The 13,567-nt window shown below is 37.5% G+C and overlaps 2 protein-coding genes across 4 annotated transcripts; one reads left to right on the top strand and one right to left on the bottom strand.

The window, feature by feature from the left end:
- Positions 1 to 469: 469 nt before the first annotated feature.
- LOC116178088 (UPF0193 protein EVG1-like) lies at positions 470 to 13,407 on the top strand. Of its 3 annotated transcripts, none has more exons than XM_031497402.1 (4): positions 470 to 589; positions 12,646 to 13,007; positions 13,055 to 13,182; positions 13,237 to 13,407. In XM_031497402.1, the coding sequence occupies exons 1-4, from the start codon at positions 573 to 575 to the stop codon at positions 13,243 to 13,245; spliced, it is 516 nt and encodes a 171-aa protein (XP_031353262.1). In that variant the 5' UTR covers positions 470 to 572; the 3' UTR covers positions 13,246 to 13,407. The 3 variants fall into 3 exon arrangements, with proteins under 3 accessions (XP_031353262.1, XP_031353261.1, XP_031353260.1); XM_031497401.1 differs by lacking the exon at positions 470 to 589 and adding an exon at positions 12,476 to 12,615 and having other exon boundaries at positions 12,660 to 13,007; positions 13,237 to 13,398; XM_031497400.1 differs by lacking the exons at positions 470 to 589; positions 13,237 to 13,407 and adding an exon at positions 12,476 to 12,615 and having other exon boundaries at positions 12,660 to 13,007; positions 13,055 to 13,197.
- Positions 4,606 to 12,106, bottom strand: LOC116178087. The gene is made up of 4 exons (XM_031497399.1): positions 11,861 to 12,106; positions 11,614 to 11,797; positions 5,038 to 5,250; positions 4,606 to 4,989 (listed from the first exon to the last, which is right to left on the bottom strand). Exons 1-4 carry the CDS (start codon positions 11,942 to 11,944, stop codon positions 4,799 to 4,801), a joined length of 672 nt encoding a protein of 223 aa, XP_031353259.1. The 5' UTR covers positions 11,945 to 12,106; the 3' UTR covers positions 4,606 to 4,798.
- Positions 13,408 to 13,567: the final 160 nt, after the last annotated feature.

The raw sequence follows: 13,567 nt of genomic DNA, 5'->3' as shown, positions 1-13,567 counted from the left end.
ATTTCGTTCGTTTAATGTACCTACTTGCTTTCTGTAACCATGTTCGTTTAGTATACAATTTATTTTCAGAATAGGTAGGCTCACAGCTACTGGTTGTAAAGTCCTTATTCCCACATTAATTATTATATTTGCGAAATATGAAAAGTTTATTATTTATTTACTTTCAACAAAAGTTGGGTCTCGAAGACGCACCGTTAACACAGAATATTTAAAATTCTGCAGAACGTTGTCTTCTTCTTATAGATTTATATCAATATTAAGATTACCTAACCAATAGTATAGCATATATTGAAATAAAGCAATTGATATTTTAATTAAGGAAAGTGTTTACTAAATAGGTACTTACAATTGAGTGACAATGTCAAATAATAATGTCATACTGCTACTTACCAACACATACTGAGCATCAATACGTAGGTAGGTACCTATTTTTAAACAGACTACTTTAGTACTTTGAATATTACGTATAGGAGTGTATTGTGTGAAAAGAATAAATTATTGTAATCCTTTATTTCCATAAATTCATGTCCTCGTGATTCCGTGTCCAGATATACACGGAGATAATTGCTATTATGTTTGTTTATGTATGGTAAGTAATTGTTATTTTTAATACTTATTCGCTGCTGAGTTTAAATATTTATCTGATACTGTTTCTAAAATTTTCAACCAAATCCACCTATTCGCTTTAGATTTCCCATTAATCGTGGTTTATCAGCCCTCATGTTATGTCCCTGTCGCGATCATTTGCACACTCTAATCAACTTAACCGCTGTTTCAATGCACATTTCAATGGTATTGTATTTCAGTTTCATAAAGATAGTAGTTTAATAACACAATAACAAACGTTAGATTATTAGATTCACATAAGTAACATAATTACCAAGTCCGTTGTGCACTCGTTCTAACGTGGTCAATAAGTCTTTGAACATAGTAGGTCGACCTTCGTCCTCCACCAAATTTTCTCCCGTAGGATTTATAACATCGCATCACCTTTATTTTTAAAAACCCACTATTTTATGAAATTAAGCCTAATCAAAGTAAACACAATTCTATTATTTATTGTCTTATCCAAACCCATTAACATTTACGCATTCGTTTTACACAAAAATAATGACTAACAAATACATTTTAAATATTAGGAAATATTTCACAAAGAAAAACCTGCCAGTGTTAGTCTATCATTTAAAATAAAAGCCATAATTTTGCATTTTTAGTAACAATTAGAAAACCAACCATCTGACCATCTGTAGGGTGATAAAAAAAATTTCGCATACTAAGATTATGCCTTGTTATCACAGTAGTACTTATCATTCACGGTTTTTCACATCTGTAACATAGGTTTAATTTTTGGTTATACCCTGTATTTCAATCAATCGGTCAATCTTTATTAAACACCAGCTTGGTAAAATATTTACGAACTGAAGTAAAACCCTTTGCTATCTTCGCCCTCTGTTGTTGTACTAGTGCGTCCAACTCCTTTTCTTCCAGCTCATTTTCCATCTTTTCTCCTCCATTCGACCTCAGCTTGTCCGCATCGATTTCTTTCGTAATATTTTCCTCTTGCTTCTTCCCACATTTCTTTTGCGTTCATTCTCGTTGTCAAACATTCTTTCACCAATTACTTTCTCTATCGCCCCTTTTCTCGAATCTTGCTGTCCTGCGCCGCAACGCAACGCTATTTTTATCTTTTCCGTTTTTTCATCTAATATACCGGGTGACCCAATAAGACTGTTCCTCGGCCATATCTCAGGAACCGTTCGCCGTATGACTTAGGGGTAAAAAAATTATTGGGTAAATCGGTTATGAAGAATCGCTGGAAAATGTTTTCAAGTTCTAAAAATGACCACCAGAGGGCGTAACTGCCATCTACAATTTTAAAATTGCATTTTTTTTTAATTTCGCGTAATAAACTACAAAGATTTTTTTTACATTTTGAAAGAGAACCAGTTTATCTATCATTTTCATAAAAACACAAACTCAGTTTGCCAAAAACAAAGATGGTGTGGGGCGTTCAATTGTTTTTGCAATAAACTGCTTTAACTTCTTAACCGTTTGACCGATTGTAAAAAATTGGGTATCGTTGAAAAGAGCAAGAATCAACCAAAATATATTAAATGTACTTGAATCTTTCTCCGCCAGGGGGCTAGTTTTGACACTATGATCAAAAATCCTAAAAAGGTTAAGAAGTTAAAACAGGTTATTGCAAAAACAATTGAACGCCCCGCACCATCTTTGTTTTTGAAATAACTGAGTTTTTGTTTTTAAGAAAATGATAGATAAACTGGTTCTCTTTTTAAGTTTATTATGCGAAATTTAAAGAAAATGCAATTTTAAAATTTAAGATGGCAGTTACGCCCTCTGGTGGTCATTTTTAGAACTTGAAAATATTTTCCAGCGATTCTTCATGATCGATTTACCCAATAATTTTTTTTACCCCTGTCATATGACGAACGGTTCTCGGGATATGGCCGAGGAACAGTCTTATTAGGTCACCCGGTACAATTAAGTATTCCTTAATTCGTGTTTGCCCCATTGTTTCTTTGCATATTTGCATTTCGTACCTACTCTAAATATTTAATTTCCTTTACCTCTTCTATTCTTTCCTTTTCCCCCCCCCCCCCATCCCCACTTAAATCTTCGATTTTTCCTCTCCTCTTTTCTCAATACCTTTTCATTCTTTCCATCATTTCATTCATCTGTGTTACCTCTGTTGTCTTGGTCACTGCGTCGTCCCCTTATACCAGAGACCATGTTCTTCTTCACACTACTACCCCTCCCCCTAAGCCATGTCTTCATACTTGTTTCATGTCTTCTAAGTAGAAATTAAATAAGGTTGGGCATCCTTGTCTTAGTGCTTCACACTAGCAAAACACTTCAGGCTCTTTCCCTTCTATTCTTACCTTCAATCGCTTCTCTCCATATAGTTCCTTGATTCTGTCCTATACGTTTTGTCAATTTTCCCATCTTCCATACTTCTTTCCTTTCCTCTCTGCCTAACGCTGTCTTGAAGTCCATGAAAAACGCGAACACCTTTCCGCCCTTTTTTTCCAATTCCATCTCCACTGCATTTCTGCATGTAATACATATATGCAGTCCATCGTTCCCCTCGCTTTTCTGAACCCCATTTGTGGTTCCTCCAACATCTTCTTCTCTTTCATTTCTCTCTCTAATCTTTCGTTCAGTAGGTATATCATTGCACAGATTCCATAAGTCGTTGTCATTATAGCAATTCTCCAATAATTTCCCACACAATCTTTGTTCCTTCATTTGAAGATCGGCACTATTATCCCTTCCTTCCATACTTCAGTGTCGCGTCGTTGTCAATACACATAATTCAGGATTCCCCTAGGTGAAGGCACGTATTTGTGGTATATCAAGTAGAAGGGAATACGACAATGGTCGAAATATGTTGATAGATGTGCCCAGATTGAAGACATCACCTTACTGGATTTATACAACTTCAGTGTTCCTGATGTCGAGGTGCGTCCTTGTTGATAATGGATTAATTACTTCAGAGATAACAGTGAATCAACTTCGGTGCGGCTTGAATCAGGTAATGCATGCGTAGAATATGTTATTTCGTTTGAAAATAATTGTAAAACGAATTAATTTGCGTCGCTCAAGTTTTCAGCGAGCATGCTCACTCAATGCAAATTAACAAATGCGCTTATTCACTGTACGTCTCTTTCACTCCTGTTTCACATTTTCTCCTCCTTCATGCATCCTTCAATCGTTTCTCTTCCAACTCTTGTCCATTTTCTTTAACTGCTAGGCAGGCGTGGGCAACCTTTTTTTCCAAGGGGCCAAAATAAAATTTTTTATATGCGCCACGGGCCACACTTGAAAATCCAAATAAAAAGTATGTTTAAAGAAATCAATATCTAAGTATCTATTTCTTTTTGGTCTTCATCTATTTTTTGCTTTCGCAAAAATTATTTAAAAAAAAATCAATAAGTACTCCTGAAAATTGACACGATTTTGCAAACAAAATTTGCCAGATGTGGATAATAAATCCCCATATTCAGTTTGTATCCAAATTTTCATTTATGCTCTTAAGATTCTTAATCCCTAAATCACGTGTCGTTGTATTGCCCCACCCGGTATTATCGCGAGGAAAATTCTGGAAAATGCCTGGCGATATCTCTGAAACAATAAATGCATCTTTAACTAGGCTTTCAAACGTCTTGGAAGCTTCGGATCGCGTCCACTAGATGCTGCACGTGTAACATAATCATATTAATTAATTAATAAATTAGAATTTGAAACTTGTGGGCCCTATGAAGTATTAACTATGAATTATATTAGCGGGCCGGACAAAACTGATCGGCGGGCCGTGGGTTGCCCACGCCTGTGCTAGAGAATTATTGAATCAGTATATCATATTTCCAGGAAAGAATGCATCACATGAGTTTTCATTTTTTATCGCCGGCGACTAATCCTTTATCGACTTGATTGCGCCAAGATGGCGCCTTGATGGCGCTCTAGAAAATTCGCTACAATACTTTCCGGTCACTAACAAAAGATTTGCTTTCTCGAAGCATAGGATATAGTTATAGGCACCTAAACATTAATTATCATCCGCTACACTGTCATAAAATTTCAATATAGATTTTAAGGCATTTTATTGCATAGAGTTATTTTTTACATCTATAATTTGAAACCACCCAACAGATAGATTGTACAAAAACAAACCTTTGTGATCAAGCCTCAATCTCTAAACGTGTATTTTATAATAAGTGTGTGTCTGTGAAGAATTAAAGCATTTCCAAAATAGAATTTCTTTACAATCTCAAAGCTTTTACACTATCTCCTTTTTCTCACTATTTGAAGACGGCGCGACCGTGTGCATGTAACCTCCGTAAGCCTGGATGATCGTCGAGGAGTATACGGGATATCGTGACCTGCACGTGTGCGTAGTTAGGGTCGTGTAGTACGACAGTATCGTATACCAAATCGCAATAAAGATCGTGGAGGACGTCAACGAAATCACTGTAAAAATTGCACATTTGGCATCGTTCGCCCTTTGTGGAAACTTACCTAGCGTGTTAAAGCTTATGTAAATTCCTGGCAGTATTTCTAAATAGGCTACGAGAATTGTGGAAATTGATAGCATGTAGGTCGTGCCGCTGATAAGAATCCATGGAATGATGTACATTGCATTCTTTGTCGCGATGCCGTAAACCATTAGAATTGAGGCCGATAAATTTAGGCAGCCTATCCAGGTGCAGATGTACAAAATCCATATGATCACTAAAAAATAAAAATGCCAGTTTTAAACTTCTATAAGACATGCAACTGTGGGATTTTGCTGGAAAGTGCACAATCTTCATTAAAACAGCGGTTTTCATGCCACGTGGTAATATAAATTTCCTACTTTTCTTTCTAGGGAATTCATGTAAAGGGCGTTAATTATGCTCAATTTAAAATTAATTACCTCTTACTCTCTACATTGCAGTTAAAATTTTAAAAATTGCAATGTTTTGTTTTTCCTTTACCTGCAATTTGTTTTTAAATGCTTGCGTTTGTTTATATACAGGGTGATTCCTATAGTACCTGCCACCGTTTGGGAGCGTGTAGGTGGTGCGTAGGGGAGTATTTTGATATAGGACACTTGGGGGCGGAAATCTAAAATAAGGGTGCCAGAGCCAAATTTACCTTCTGGAATTTCGCGCCTGTAGGTAGGCAACCCAACCGGCCGGCGGTGCACACGGGCGCTAGTGGGCTGCGAAATAGGAGGAGGTCGGTGTAAACAAACAAACTTTTCGAAATGGGTGCTTAAATGACCAAAGTATCGATGTGCATCACGAATCTGTGTGTAAAGTTAAGCCTCCGTCAGCTTACCTGCAATTGCCCTGTCTCGCACAGTCGGAAGTGAACTTCTTGAAAGACCTGTCTGCAGGGTAACTGACGGTTTGGATACCGCTCAGCGTACGCTCGTCGTGCAGCTCGTGCGTTACCATTTGCCAATCCATACATGAAGTGCATGTCCGCGTATTCCGTGTTAGTAAAACGTGCCATAGTGTTTATTCACTTGATACGCGTCGTTGCAGACGGGATTTCGTGGGTTTAAACAAAATTCTGATCAAGTGTCAGCCACACATCGCCGCCTGAGATCGCTCCGTGTGCACCGCCGGCCGGTTGGGTTGCCTACCTACAGGAGCGAAATTCCAGAAGGTAAATTTGGCTCTGGCACCCTTATTTTAGATTTCCGACCCCAAGTGTCCTATATCAAAATACTCCCCTACGCACCACCTACACGATCCCAAACGGTGGCAGGTACTATAGGAATCACCCTGTATAAGGACTTAAATCATCCATATGAAAATCAAAACGTTTGATGGGTTCTTTAGAGTCATATTCCTCATAATTATATCTGTATTATTTCTGTTTTATGTGAATTATCAGTAGTAGGAACGGAATCGTGTGTATTGTCGTGCGCCTTAGTAGGTAAACGTTTATCTGATGAATTTCATTGGCTTGTTTAGAATTACAGGTTACATTGTTTGCTAGAATAAATTTAATTATCTGGCTAGTAGGGATGTTTTTTGAGTTCAATTATATTGATTGTAAGAATTTGTTTGGTTTCATTGTTTAATCAAAACAAATGTAATCAATTTGAAATATTTTCATAGAATTTTGTTTTGCTTATTACTCTTTCCAAGGGGAGTAAAACGCTACTACTGGAGTTGCATGACCTCTCCAGATATACTGCAATATCAAATGAACTTGAGTTAATATTTTCTAAATTATAGCTTACGAACTTTTAATTATTACTATCTTATTGTAACGGTTTAAGACCCGGACTCTAACTTCACAATTTGGGAGTTCGAATCCCACAACTTTCCAGTTTTTACTGGTACAGAGCATCTGCTGACTACAATGTTTCGGAGGACATGTAAAGCTGGCGGTCCCAGCAGTCATACCGCGACTGTCGTTAGGTCACACAGACCTAGGGAGTGCCACCCATACGATACAATACAATACAATTGTGCATAAGTACCAAATATGATTATTTTTCATGACTCGCGAACATTTGCTCTTTGAATAATGTTGTGTGAGGGACCTCGAAACCCTATTGTGTGTATGTTTTACCAATACCATATCCCTATATGGTCGTGTCCTAGCCCAAGGCAGACGCTTAAGCTCCAACTACAAACAATTATTCCAATTTAAAGCTTATGTAAGGAAGATTTTAATCACGAACGCATTTTATTAATTTGAAGAAATCAAACAAGGAAGCAATAAGGATTGAGTACATATCTCTAACAGGTAGTCGCTTACCCGTTTTCAAAAATTTGGTTGTGAATTTGTATTTTGTTCAGCATAGGAAAATTTACACATGTACCGCTTCATAGCGAACGTGAACGAAAGTATGTCTGGCGATAACAAGCGATAGCAAGAAAACGTATTTTATCTCATTAATTGTGAAGTTCTTTGATACAATTCTTTTGTGTGGGTCAAATTTTATTTAGCATCCAGAGGTGTGTCAATCTTTGAAGTAGGAAAATGTATCAGGTGTTGGAGTAATTACAAATAGTAAAAAACCTAGATAAGTAATTAGATTTGGAACGTGATCACGAGATAGGTTTGCTATTTTAATTTATGTTGTTGAAGGAATTACATCAATATTTTAAATCACGAACAATGTAAAAGTCAAATTGGAACGATTTCGCCAATTTACATGAGTATTTATTTGAGAGTGATCAAACCAGAGCAGAGTTTTGATTTTCAAATTATAAAGGCATTAAATGTTTCACTAATACTGAGCTAGCCGTGGATTTAATTATTTCATTACCAACAATTTTATTTGGTACAGTAACATTTTTATCAGTGCCGTAGAGCATCAAATTTATTTTATCCAAGTAGGGCTTTCGATCCCTGCCACCACTAATTAAGCCGTTACAGGTACTAGCGGCCCACCTTATTTTCAAGTAAAAACTTGCTCGAATTAATAGATTCGGGACGACCCAGGATTAGGAAGACCGATTGAGGCAAAAACTGAGGAACAAATGAATATCGGCGAATGAAAATCCCAATGCTGCCAATAGGAGGTGGAGTGTCGGAGAGTACAATATTCAAAATTATACACGACGGTTTGGGCATTGAAAAAGTCTGCCAGAGGAGAAATTGGCGAGGAAAGAAATGTGGGCGCTTTGGCGAACGATTGTAGTTATTCTTCGCGGATTGTCACAGGCCACGCCACGTGTACTTAACAGGTGGTCGCTTTAGGATAAAGATTTTCTGTTTAATTTAGAAATTTGCCGGTATAGGAAATGTTATATTCATAAAGGAAAAAAAAACGAGAAAATAAAGCGCGTTGAGATAAAAAGCGAGTGTTCAAGCAGAAAAAAGTCGAAATGTCACCCAACTAGCTTAGAAAATGGTTGGGTTATAAGGTAGTAGCATGGTATCGATGTTTACTTTCTTGGTAGATGATAAATGGGGAGGAGGCTCTTTACATCCCGATCAGGGGTCGAGGAGGAGGACTATGGTTAGTAGAATTATTCCTTTCGTTGAGACCTTTCATTAGAGAACCATGAAGGTTTTACTCCCTCCCCCCCCCAACCTCCTCTTTTGATAAGGGGTCACAGAAAAGGGCGGTAGTTGGTAGGAAACGGTGCCTTTCGTTAACACTTTTCATTAGAATACCATGAAGGGTAGAACGTGTGTTTACCCCCTCAAAAGTGTAACTTCGCACCACTAAAGACACGCGTATGCGAAATTTGAGACCAAATGTAAAAGTTATGCACGTTTTACTTTCACAAACAGCATCTCAGGAAGATAATTCATGCGGAGCCTCCCCTTAAAACAGCGAAATTTGATGGCCGTTTGGCACACTTTCAAAGTCTTGCAAAAAATTCCACGACTGTAGGACTATTCCCCTATAAGTAGTTCAAAACGGCTGAAGTGGGTCCGGACGGACGGATGAACGGACAAAACGCAAACAATTAAAGTATTCAACAAATGCGCTAAAAACAATGTGAATGCTTGGTTTTCGTAGGGGTCGTTTTGTATTTGGGATCCAGCGTGTACCCAAGTAACAATCGGGTGGGAGAGCGGCATTATTACTCAAAAACTTCGAAGAGAACCTATGCAGGTCGAGCACTGCACTTTTTCGATCGCGCATTGAATTTTTAGCGACACCTTCGAGGCAGGAAATTGGCCGCCAAGCTTTCAAGGCGAATGTTGTGGTGTTGATCGCGTAAAATTGCAGTGTTAATTAAAAGATAGGACCGAAAGCGTTATAACCGCAATATATAGGTGCATCGTTAGCAGCGCAACCGAAGATTGTGCCACCATTTTCGACGAATTTATTGTCGTGGATACTTTATACATTCAGTGGGAGCTTATGCACCTAATATGTGTATACAAGGTGCTAATAACAGTATAAAACGGCAACCGGTAAAATGTTTAAAGACAAGTAATTCGTGCGTTTCCTAGCTGCTAAAACCCTAAGTTGTCAGGGTAATAGAGAAATTTTCATACTGCGAACCATTGGTAATGTTTCCCGTGAATAAACAAAATTGGAACCAATACATTGTCAATGCGTCAATCATCTTGCGAGATTCACTTTCAACGAGTAACCAAATTGTTTTACCTGGCAGTACTAAAGGTCCGATTGGATTGTAATAAAAGGCGTTCTATTATCCAATTTTTCAAATACCCTTCCAAAGGAGATAATGAGCTTTCCATGGGACAATATTAATTGAATTCTGCATTTTGTAAAAACAGGAGTGGCGGTGTAATATACGTCCATAATGATAACCAGACTTAAATACTGAACTTTCAGTGTGAATCGCACTATAGGCAAGGCCAGATCTACATATCATGCGTCTTTGGGTAGACATTTTTATTTTATTATTTGGAAGACCTTATTTTCCTGTGTACAATCTACAAAAAATTTGGCCGGGTTATATTATCAAAAAACGGAGAAAAAAATTGTCAAAGTCAAAAAATTGTGTTGCATATTTGCAAAACGCAACGATCTTGTTTCTGAAGCAATTTAATTAAACGAAATTTCTATGGTAAGTCTCTTTAATAAAAGCAAACAAAATTCATGCGCAAAAATCGTGTTGCGCATGCGCAGAAATGCAATTTTCTTATTTATGGAACAATTAAAACGAAATTTGGATGGTAGGTCCTCCTAATAAAAGAAAACAAAATGCATGCGCAAAAAATCGAGTTGCGCATGTGCAACATCCAACTTTCTTATTTATGGAGCAATTTTAACGAAAATTGGATGGTAGGTCCCTCTAATAAAAGCAAACAAAATGCATGCGTAAGAAATCGTGACGTGCAACTTTCTTATTTATGGAACAATCAAATTTAGATGGTAAATAAAAGCTAACAAAATTAAAAAATAGTATGTGCAACATCCAACTTTCTTATTTATGGAGCAATTTTAACGAAATTTGGATGGTAGGTCCCTCTAATAAAAGCAAACAAAATGCATGCGTAAAAATTGACGTTTTAGATCATTTTAAGCAACTTTTAAAGAATAAATTTTTCCCGTCCGTAAGTGCGTACATATGTTGGCAATTTTTGGTTTCAGCTAGGAAGCTATTCTGTCAAGAATTTGACACCTGGTTTACCCATTACAGAAAACTGTTAATACGATTTTCTTTCTCCTAATCTGCTCAGATTGATTTAATTAGCAGTAAAAACATTTGTTATATTGATTATGAGATGTATAAACTATTATTGAAACAAAGTATAATATCTGTAACCACTGAATAGTTATTTCAGAGAATTCAGAGAACCTATAACGGCTACGTGATGTTATTAAGCCCCCGAGGTACGTTCATGAAATTGATAACAATGGTTACAGTTAAGCGTTTTCAACAAAAAAATTGCGGGAGAAGTCCTAAATTTTCCACAATCTGAATAGAAAGTTTACATAATTTCGTCGAAATGCGTGGTTATGTTACTCCATATTTCATAATTACTTTTAAGTTGGCAAGAGTGTGCGTAACATTCCAGTTTCAATTTATTAAGAGGTTATGTTATTTTTCCAAGATAGTACTGTAGAATAATTATTTCCTAAATTTAGTTGTTTGTCGAGGCGACAATTTGCCGCTATGGGCCCGGGCCCACATGGCCCCATGCTAAATCCAGCCCTGAGAGTATTAATTATATGAAGTAATTATTCTTTTAAAACTGAAGTTAGAACGAGATTATTTTCAACAATATATTCAAACAATTCAGTTTATATGAGTATTTGTTTGAGCGTGATTAAAGCAGAGCATCAGCTTTGAATTTTCAGATTATAAGTGGAGATAAAGAACCGACCGAAGGTAAGAGTCATTGAACATTTATTCATTACTGAGCTAGCCGTGGTATTAATTTATTTAGAAATTAAATATAATTAATTAATTCTAACCTCTGTTAGTACAGAGATGCTCATGCAAAACAGGAATCAATGCAGTGGGTTCAAAAGGACTTTCCGCCACCCCATGTATATTTAGACAAAGAGGGATTGATGAGATTCCATCTAAGCGAGTGAGATTAGCAAACGAATGAATGCCTATTTTGGCACGATATGAAGTTAGCAATATTTTGGACATCGTACTCAACTCACACGGAACAAATTTATACATACAATTGGATACTTACTCAACACAAAATGTTGTGATAGTTGCAGCTTCGCCTCGTTTGTATTTGTGTGTCCTGCACCTTTATCATACTCATAATATTCTTTCTCCCGTTCTTCTTCCAAATCCGCCTTAATCAGTTCCCACACATCTTGCGTGTGCATCTTTCCCAAGGCGGCACATGTTGTCAAAACCGCCGTTACCACCTAACAAAAAAGGAAATAAGCAAGATGTGCACCACTAACGAAACTACAACACACAATACTTACAAACACAATGACAGAAAACAAAAATGCCCATTGCTGCAGAGACAAACAGATTTTGTGCACCTGACTACTGTTTCTAGCTTGCATTATGCTAAAAAAAAAATGAATCGTTCACTAAAATACCTATTTCTCGTCCATGGTGAGTAAACTATCGGTTATAAAACGGACAAGCATTGTAGGTAATGCAGTCGCGGCAAAGGTAGTTATAAGGGCGGGCGGTTCGATCTGCCGTCCTTTGTAATGGTATGAGCCCCGATAGCGTCGTCCTTTTCCCATACTCGTAGCGCTAGTTTTGGAAAATCAATAGTGGAGAATTGAAGGTTACACAGCAAACTTTGCAAGAGACTGTCTCCCTTATTATAATTTCGTCTAATCGCTCCCTTTTTAATTTTGACAAACTTGACCTGGCCAATAGCATTAAGCGACGATCTATTCTACCCAATTAAAGTATCGCACTTCTTAATTTTTTCAAGCAAAAGCAAATTGTTAAATTTCTCTTTGATGAGCAAGACAAATCAATATAACTATAAATAGAGAAAGGAGTACATATGCAAATCAACCCGTAACTAGTAGAGATAGTAGGTACACATCACGTTAAATACAATGACTAACGGTGGTTATGGAAACGCGTACTTGTAATGAAATAACTTTGAAAGTTTCACTATAAATGGAGTGGCCAAGTAAAAGGGTACCGCAGGGTGGACTATTTCATCCCCCGAAGGTCAATTACGACCCTCAAACTCGCGACTATTTAAAAGGTAGGTGATGCCTCATCTTACTGTTTACAGTACGCTTGACGTAGCGCTAATAAACGAGAGTAAGCTGTCAACGCTCCAACGCAAGAAAGACTACCCGCTAAGATCAAGCTGGCCGCAGAGCAAATCCGAACTCGTTCTAAAGCAAGAGACGAAGACGCCACTAATTCGACCGGGCAGCTCGAAGAAACGCTGCCAGCAGACCATCGCCGACTCCGGCGCCTACATCCGAGATAAGTTCGTCCCTCAACTGCCGCGCGTAGATGGCGAAAGGGCGAAGAGGCACCTTCAGGATATTATGGCGTTTGGTAAAGACGTACAGCCCACTCCTCGACCGTCCAAGGCTAAGACGAAAGCAAAGGCGGAAGTGGAAGAAGAGAATCGCTTCGATCAACGTGAGTCCGAGAGCTTTCTTACCGAAATTAACTCTCGTGCTTTGCAGTGGTGAGGGAAATACAGGAACGTAGAGATTTCCTGGACGAGATGAAGAGTTTGGGCGAAGGTGATAAGTACGAGCAGATCATCGAGCAACAGATTCAAACTAAACTGCGCGAAATGAAGGCTTTGGAGGTAGAAGAAAAGTGAACTTGTTATACATTCCTATACACTTTTCTATATTTGTAGTTTCTTTAAAAGAATGGAAAGCTTTCTGTGTTTCTTTTATTCCTAGAGGTACAAAGATAGCAATAAATAAGTAGGCAATGGATTTACAGCATGCAAAATTGGTGCCACCAAAGAACGCATACGAACTTCGAAAATGGGCGGAAAAGGTACAATGGATGAAACACAAATATACCAAAAAGTAGGAACAAGGAAAGTAGAGTGAATTAGATTATGATTAAAGTTTAGAGATTTGTAAAAAGAAACGCTTCCTTATGAGTAATAGTGTACGAAGCTAAACCTTAACTTTCACTTGTACCTTTGAATTTTATATTCAAAGCTTGTATTTAGTTGG

This window comes from Photinus pyralis, unplaced genomic scaffold (genome assembly GCF_008802855.1).
Source record: "Photinus pyralis isolate 1611_PpyrPB1 unplaced genomic scaffold, Ppyr1.3 Ppyr1.4_LG8, whole genome shotgun sequence".
Classification (NCBI taxonomy): domain Eukaryota; kingdom Metazoa; phylum Arthropoda; class Insecta; order Coleoptera; family Lampyridae; genus Photinus; species Photinus pyralis.
This window is presented reverse-complemented; position numbering and strand designations above follow the sequence as displayed.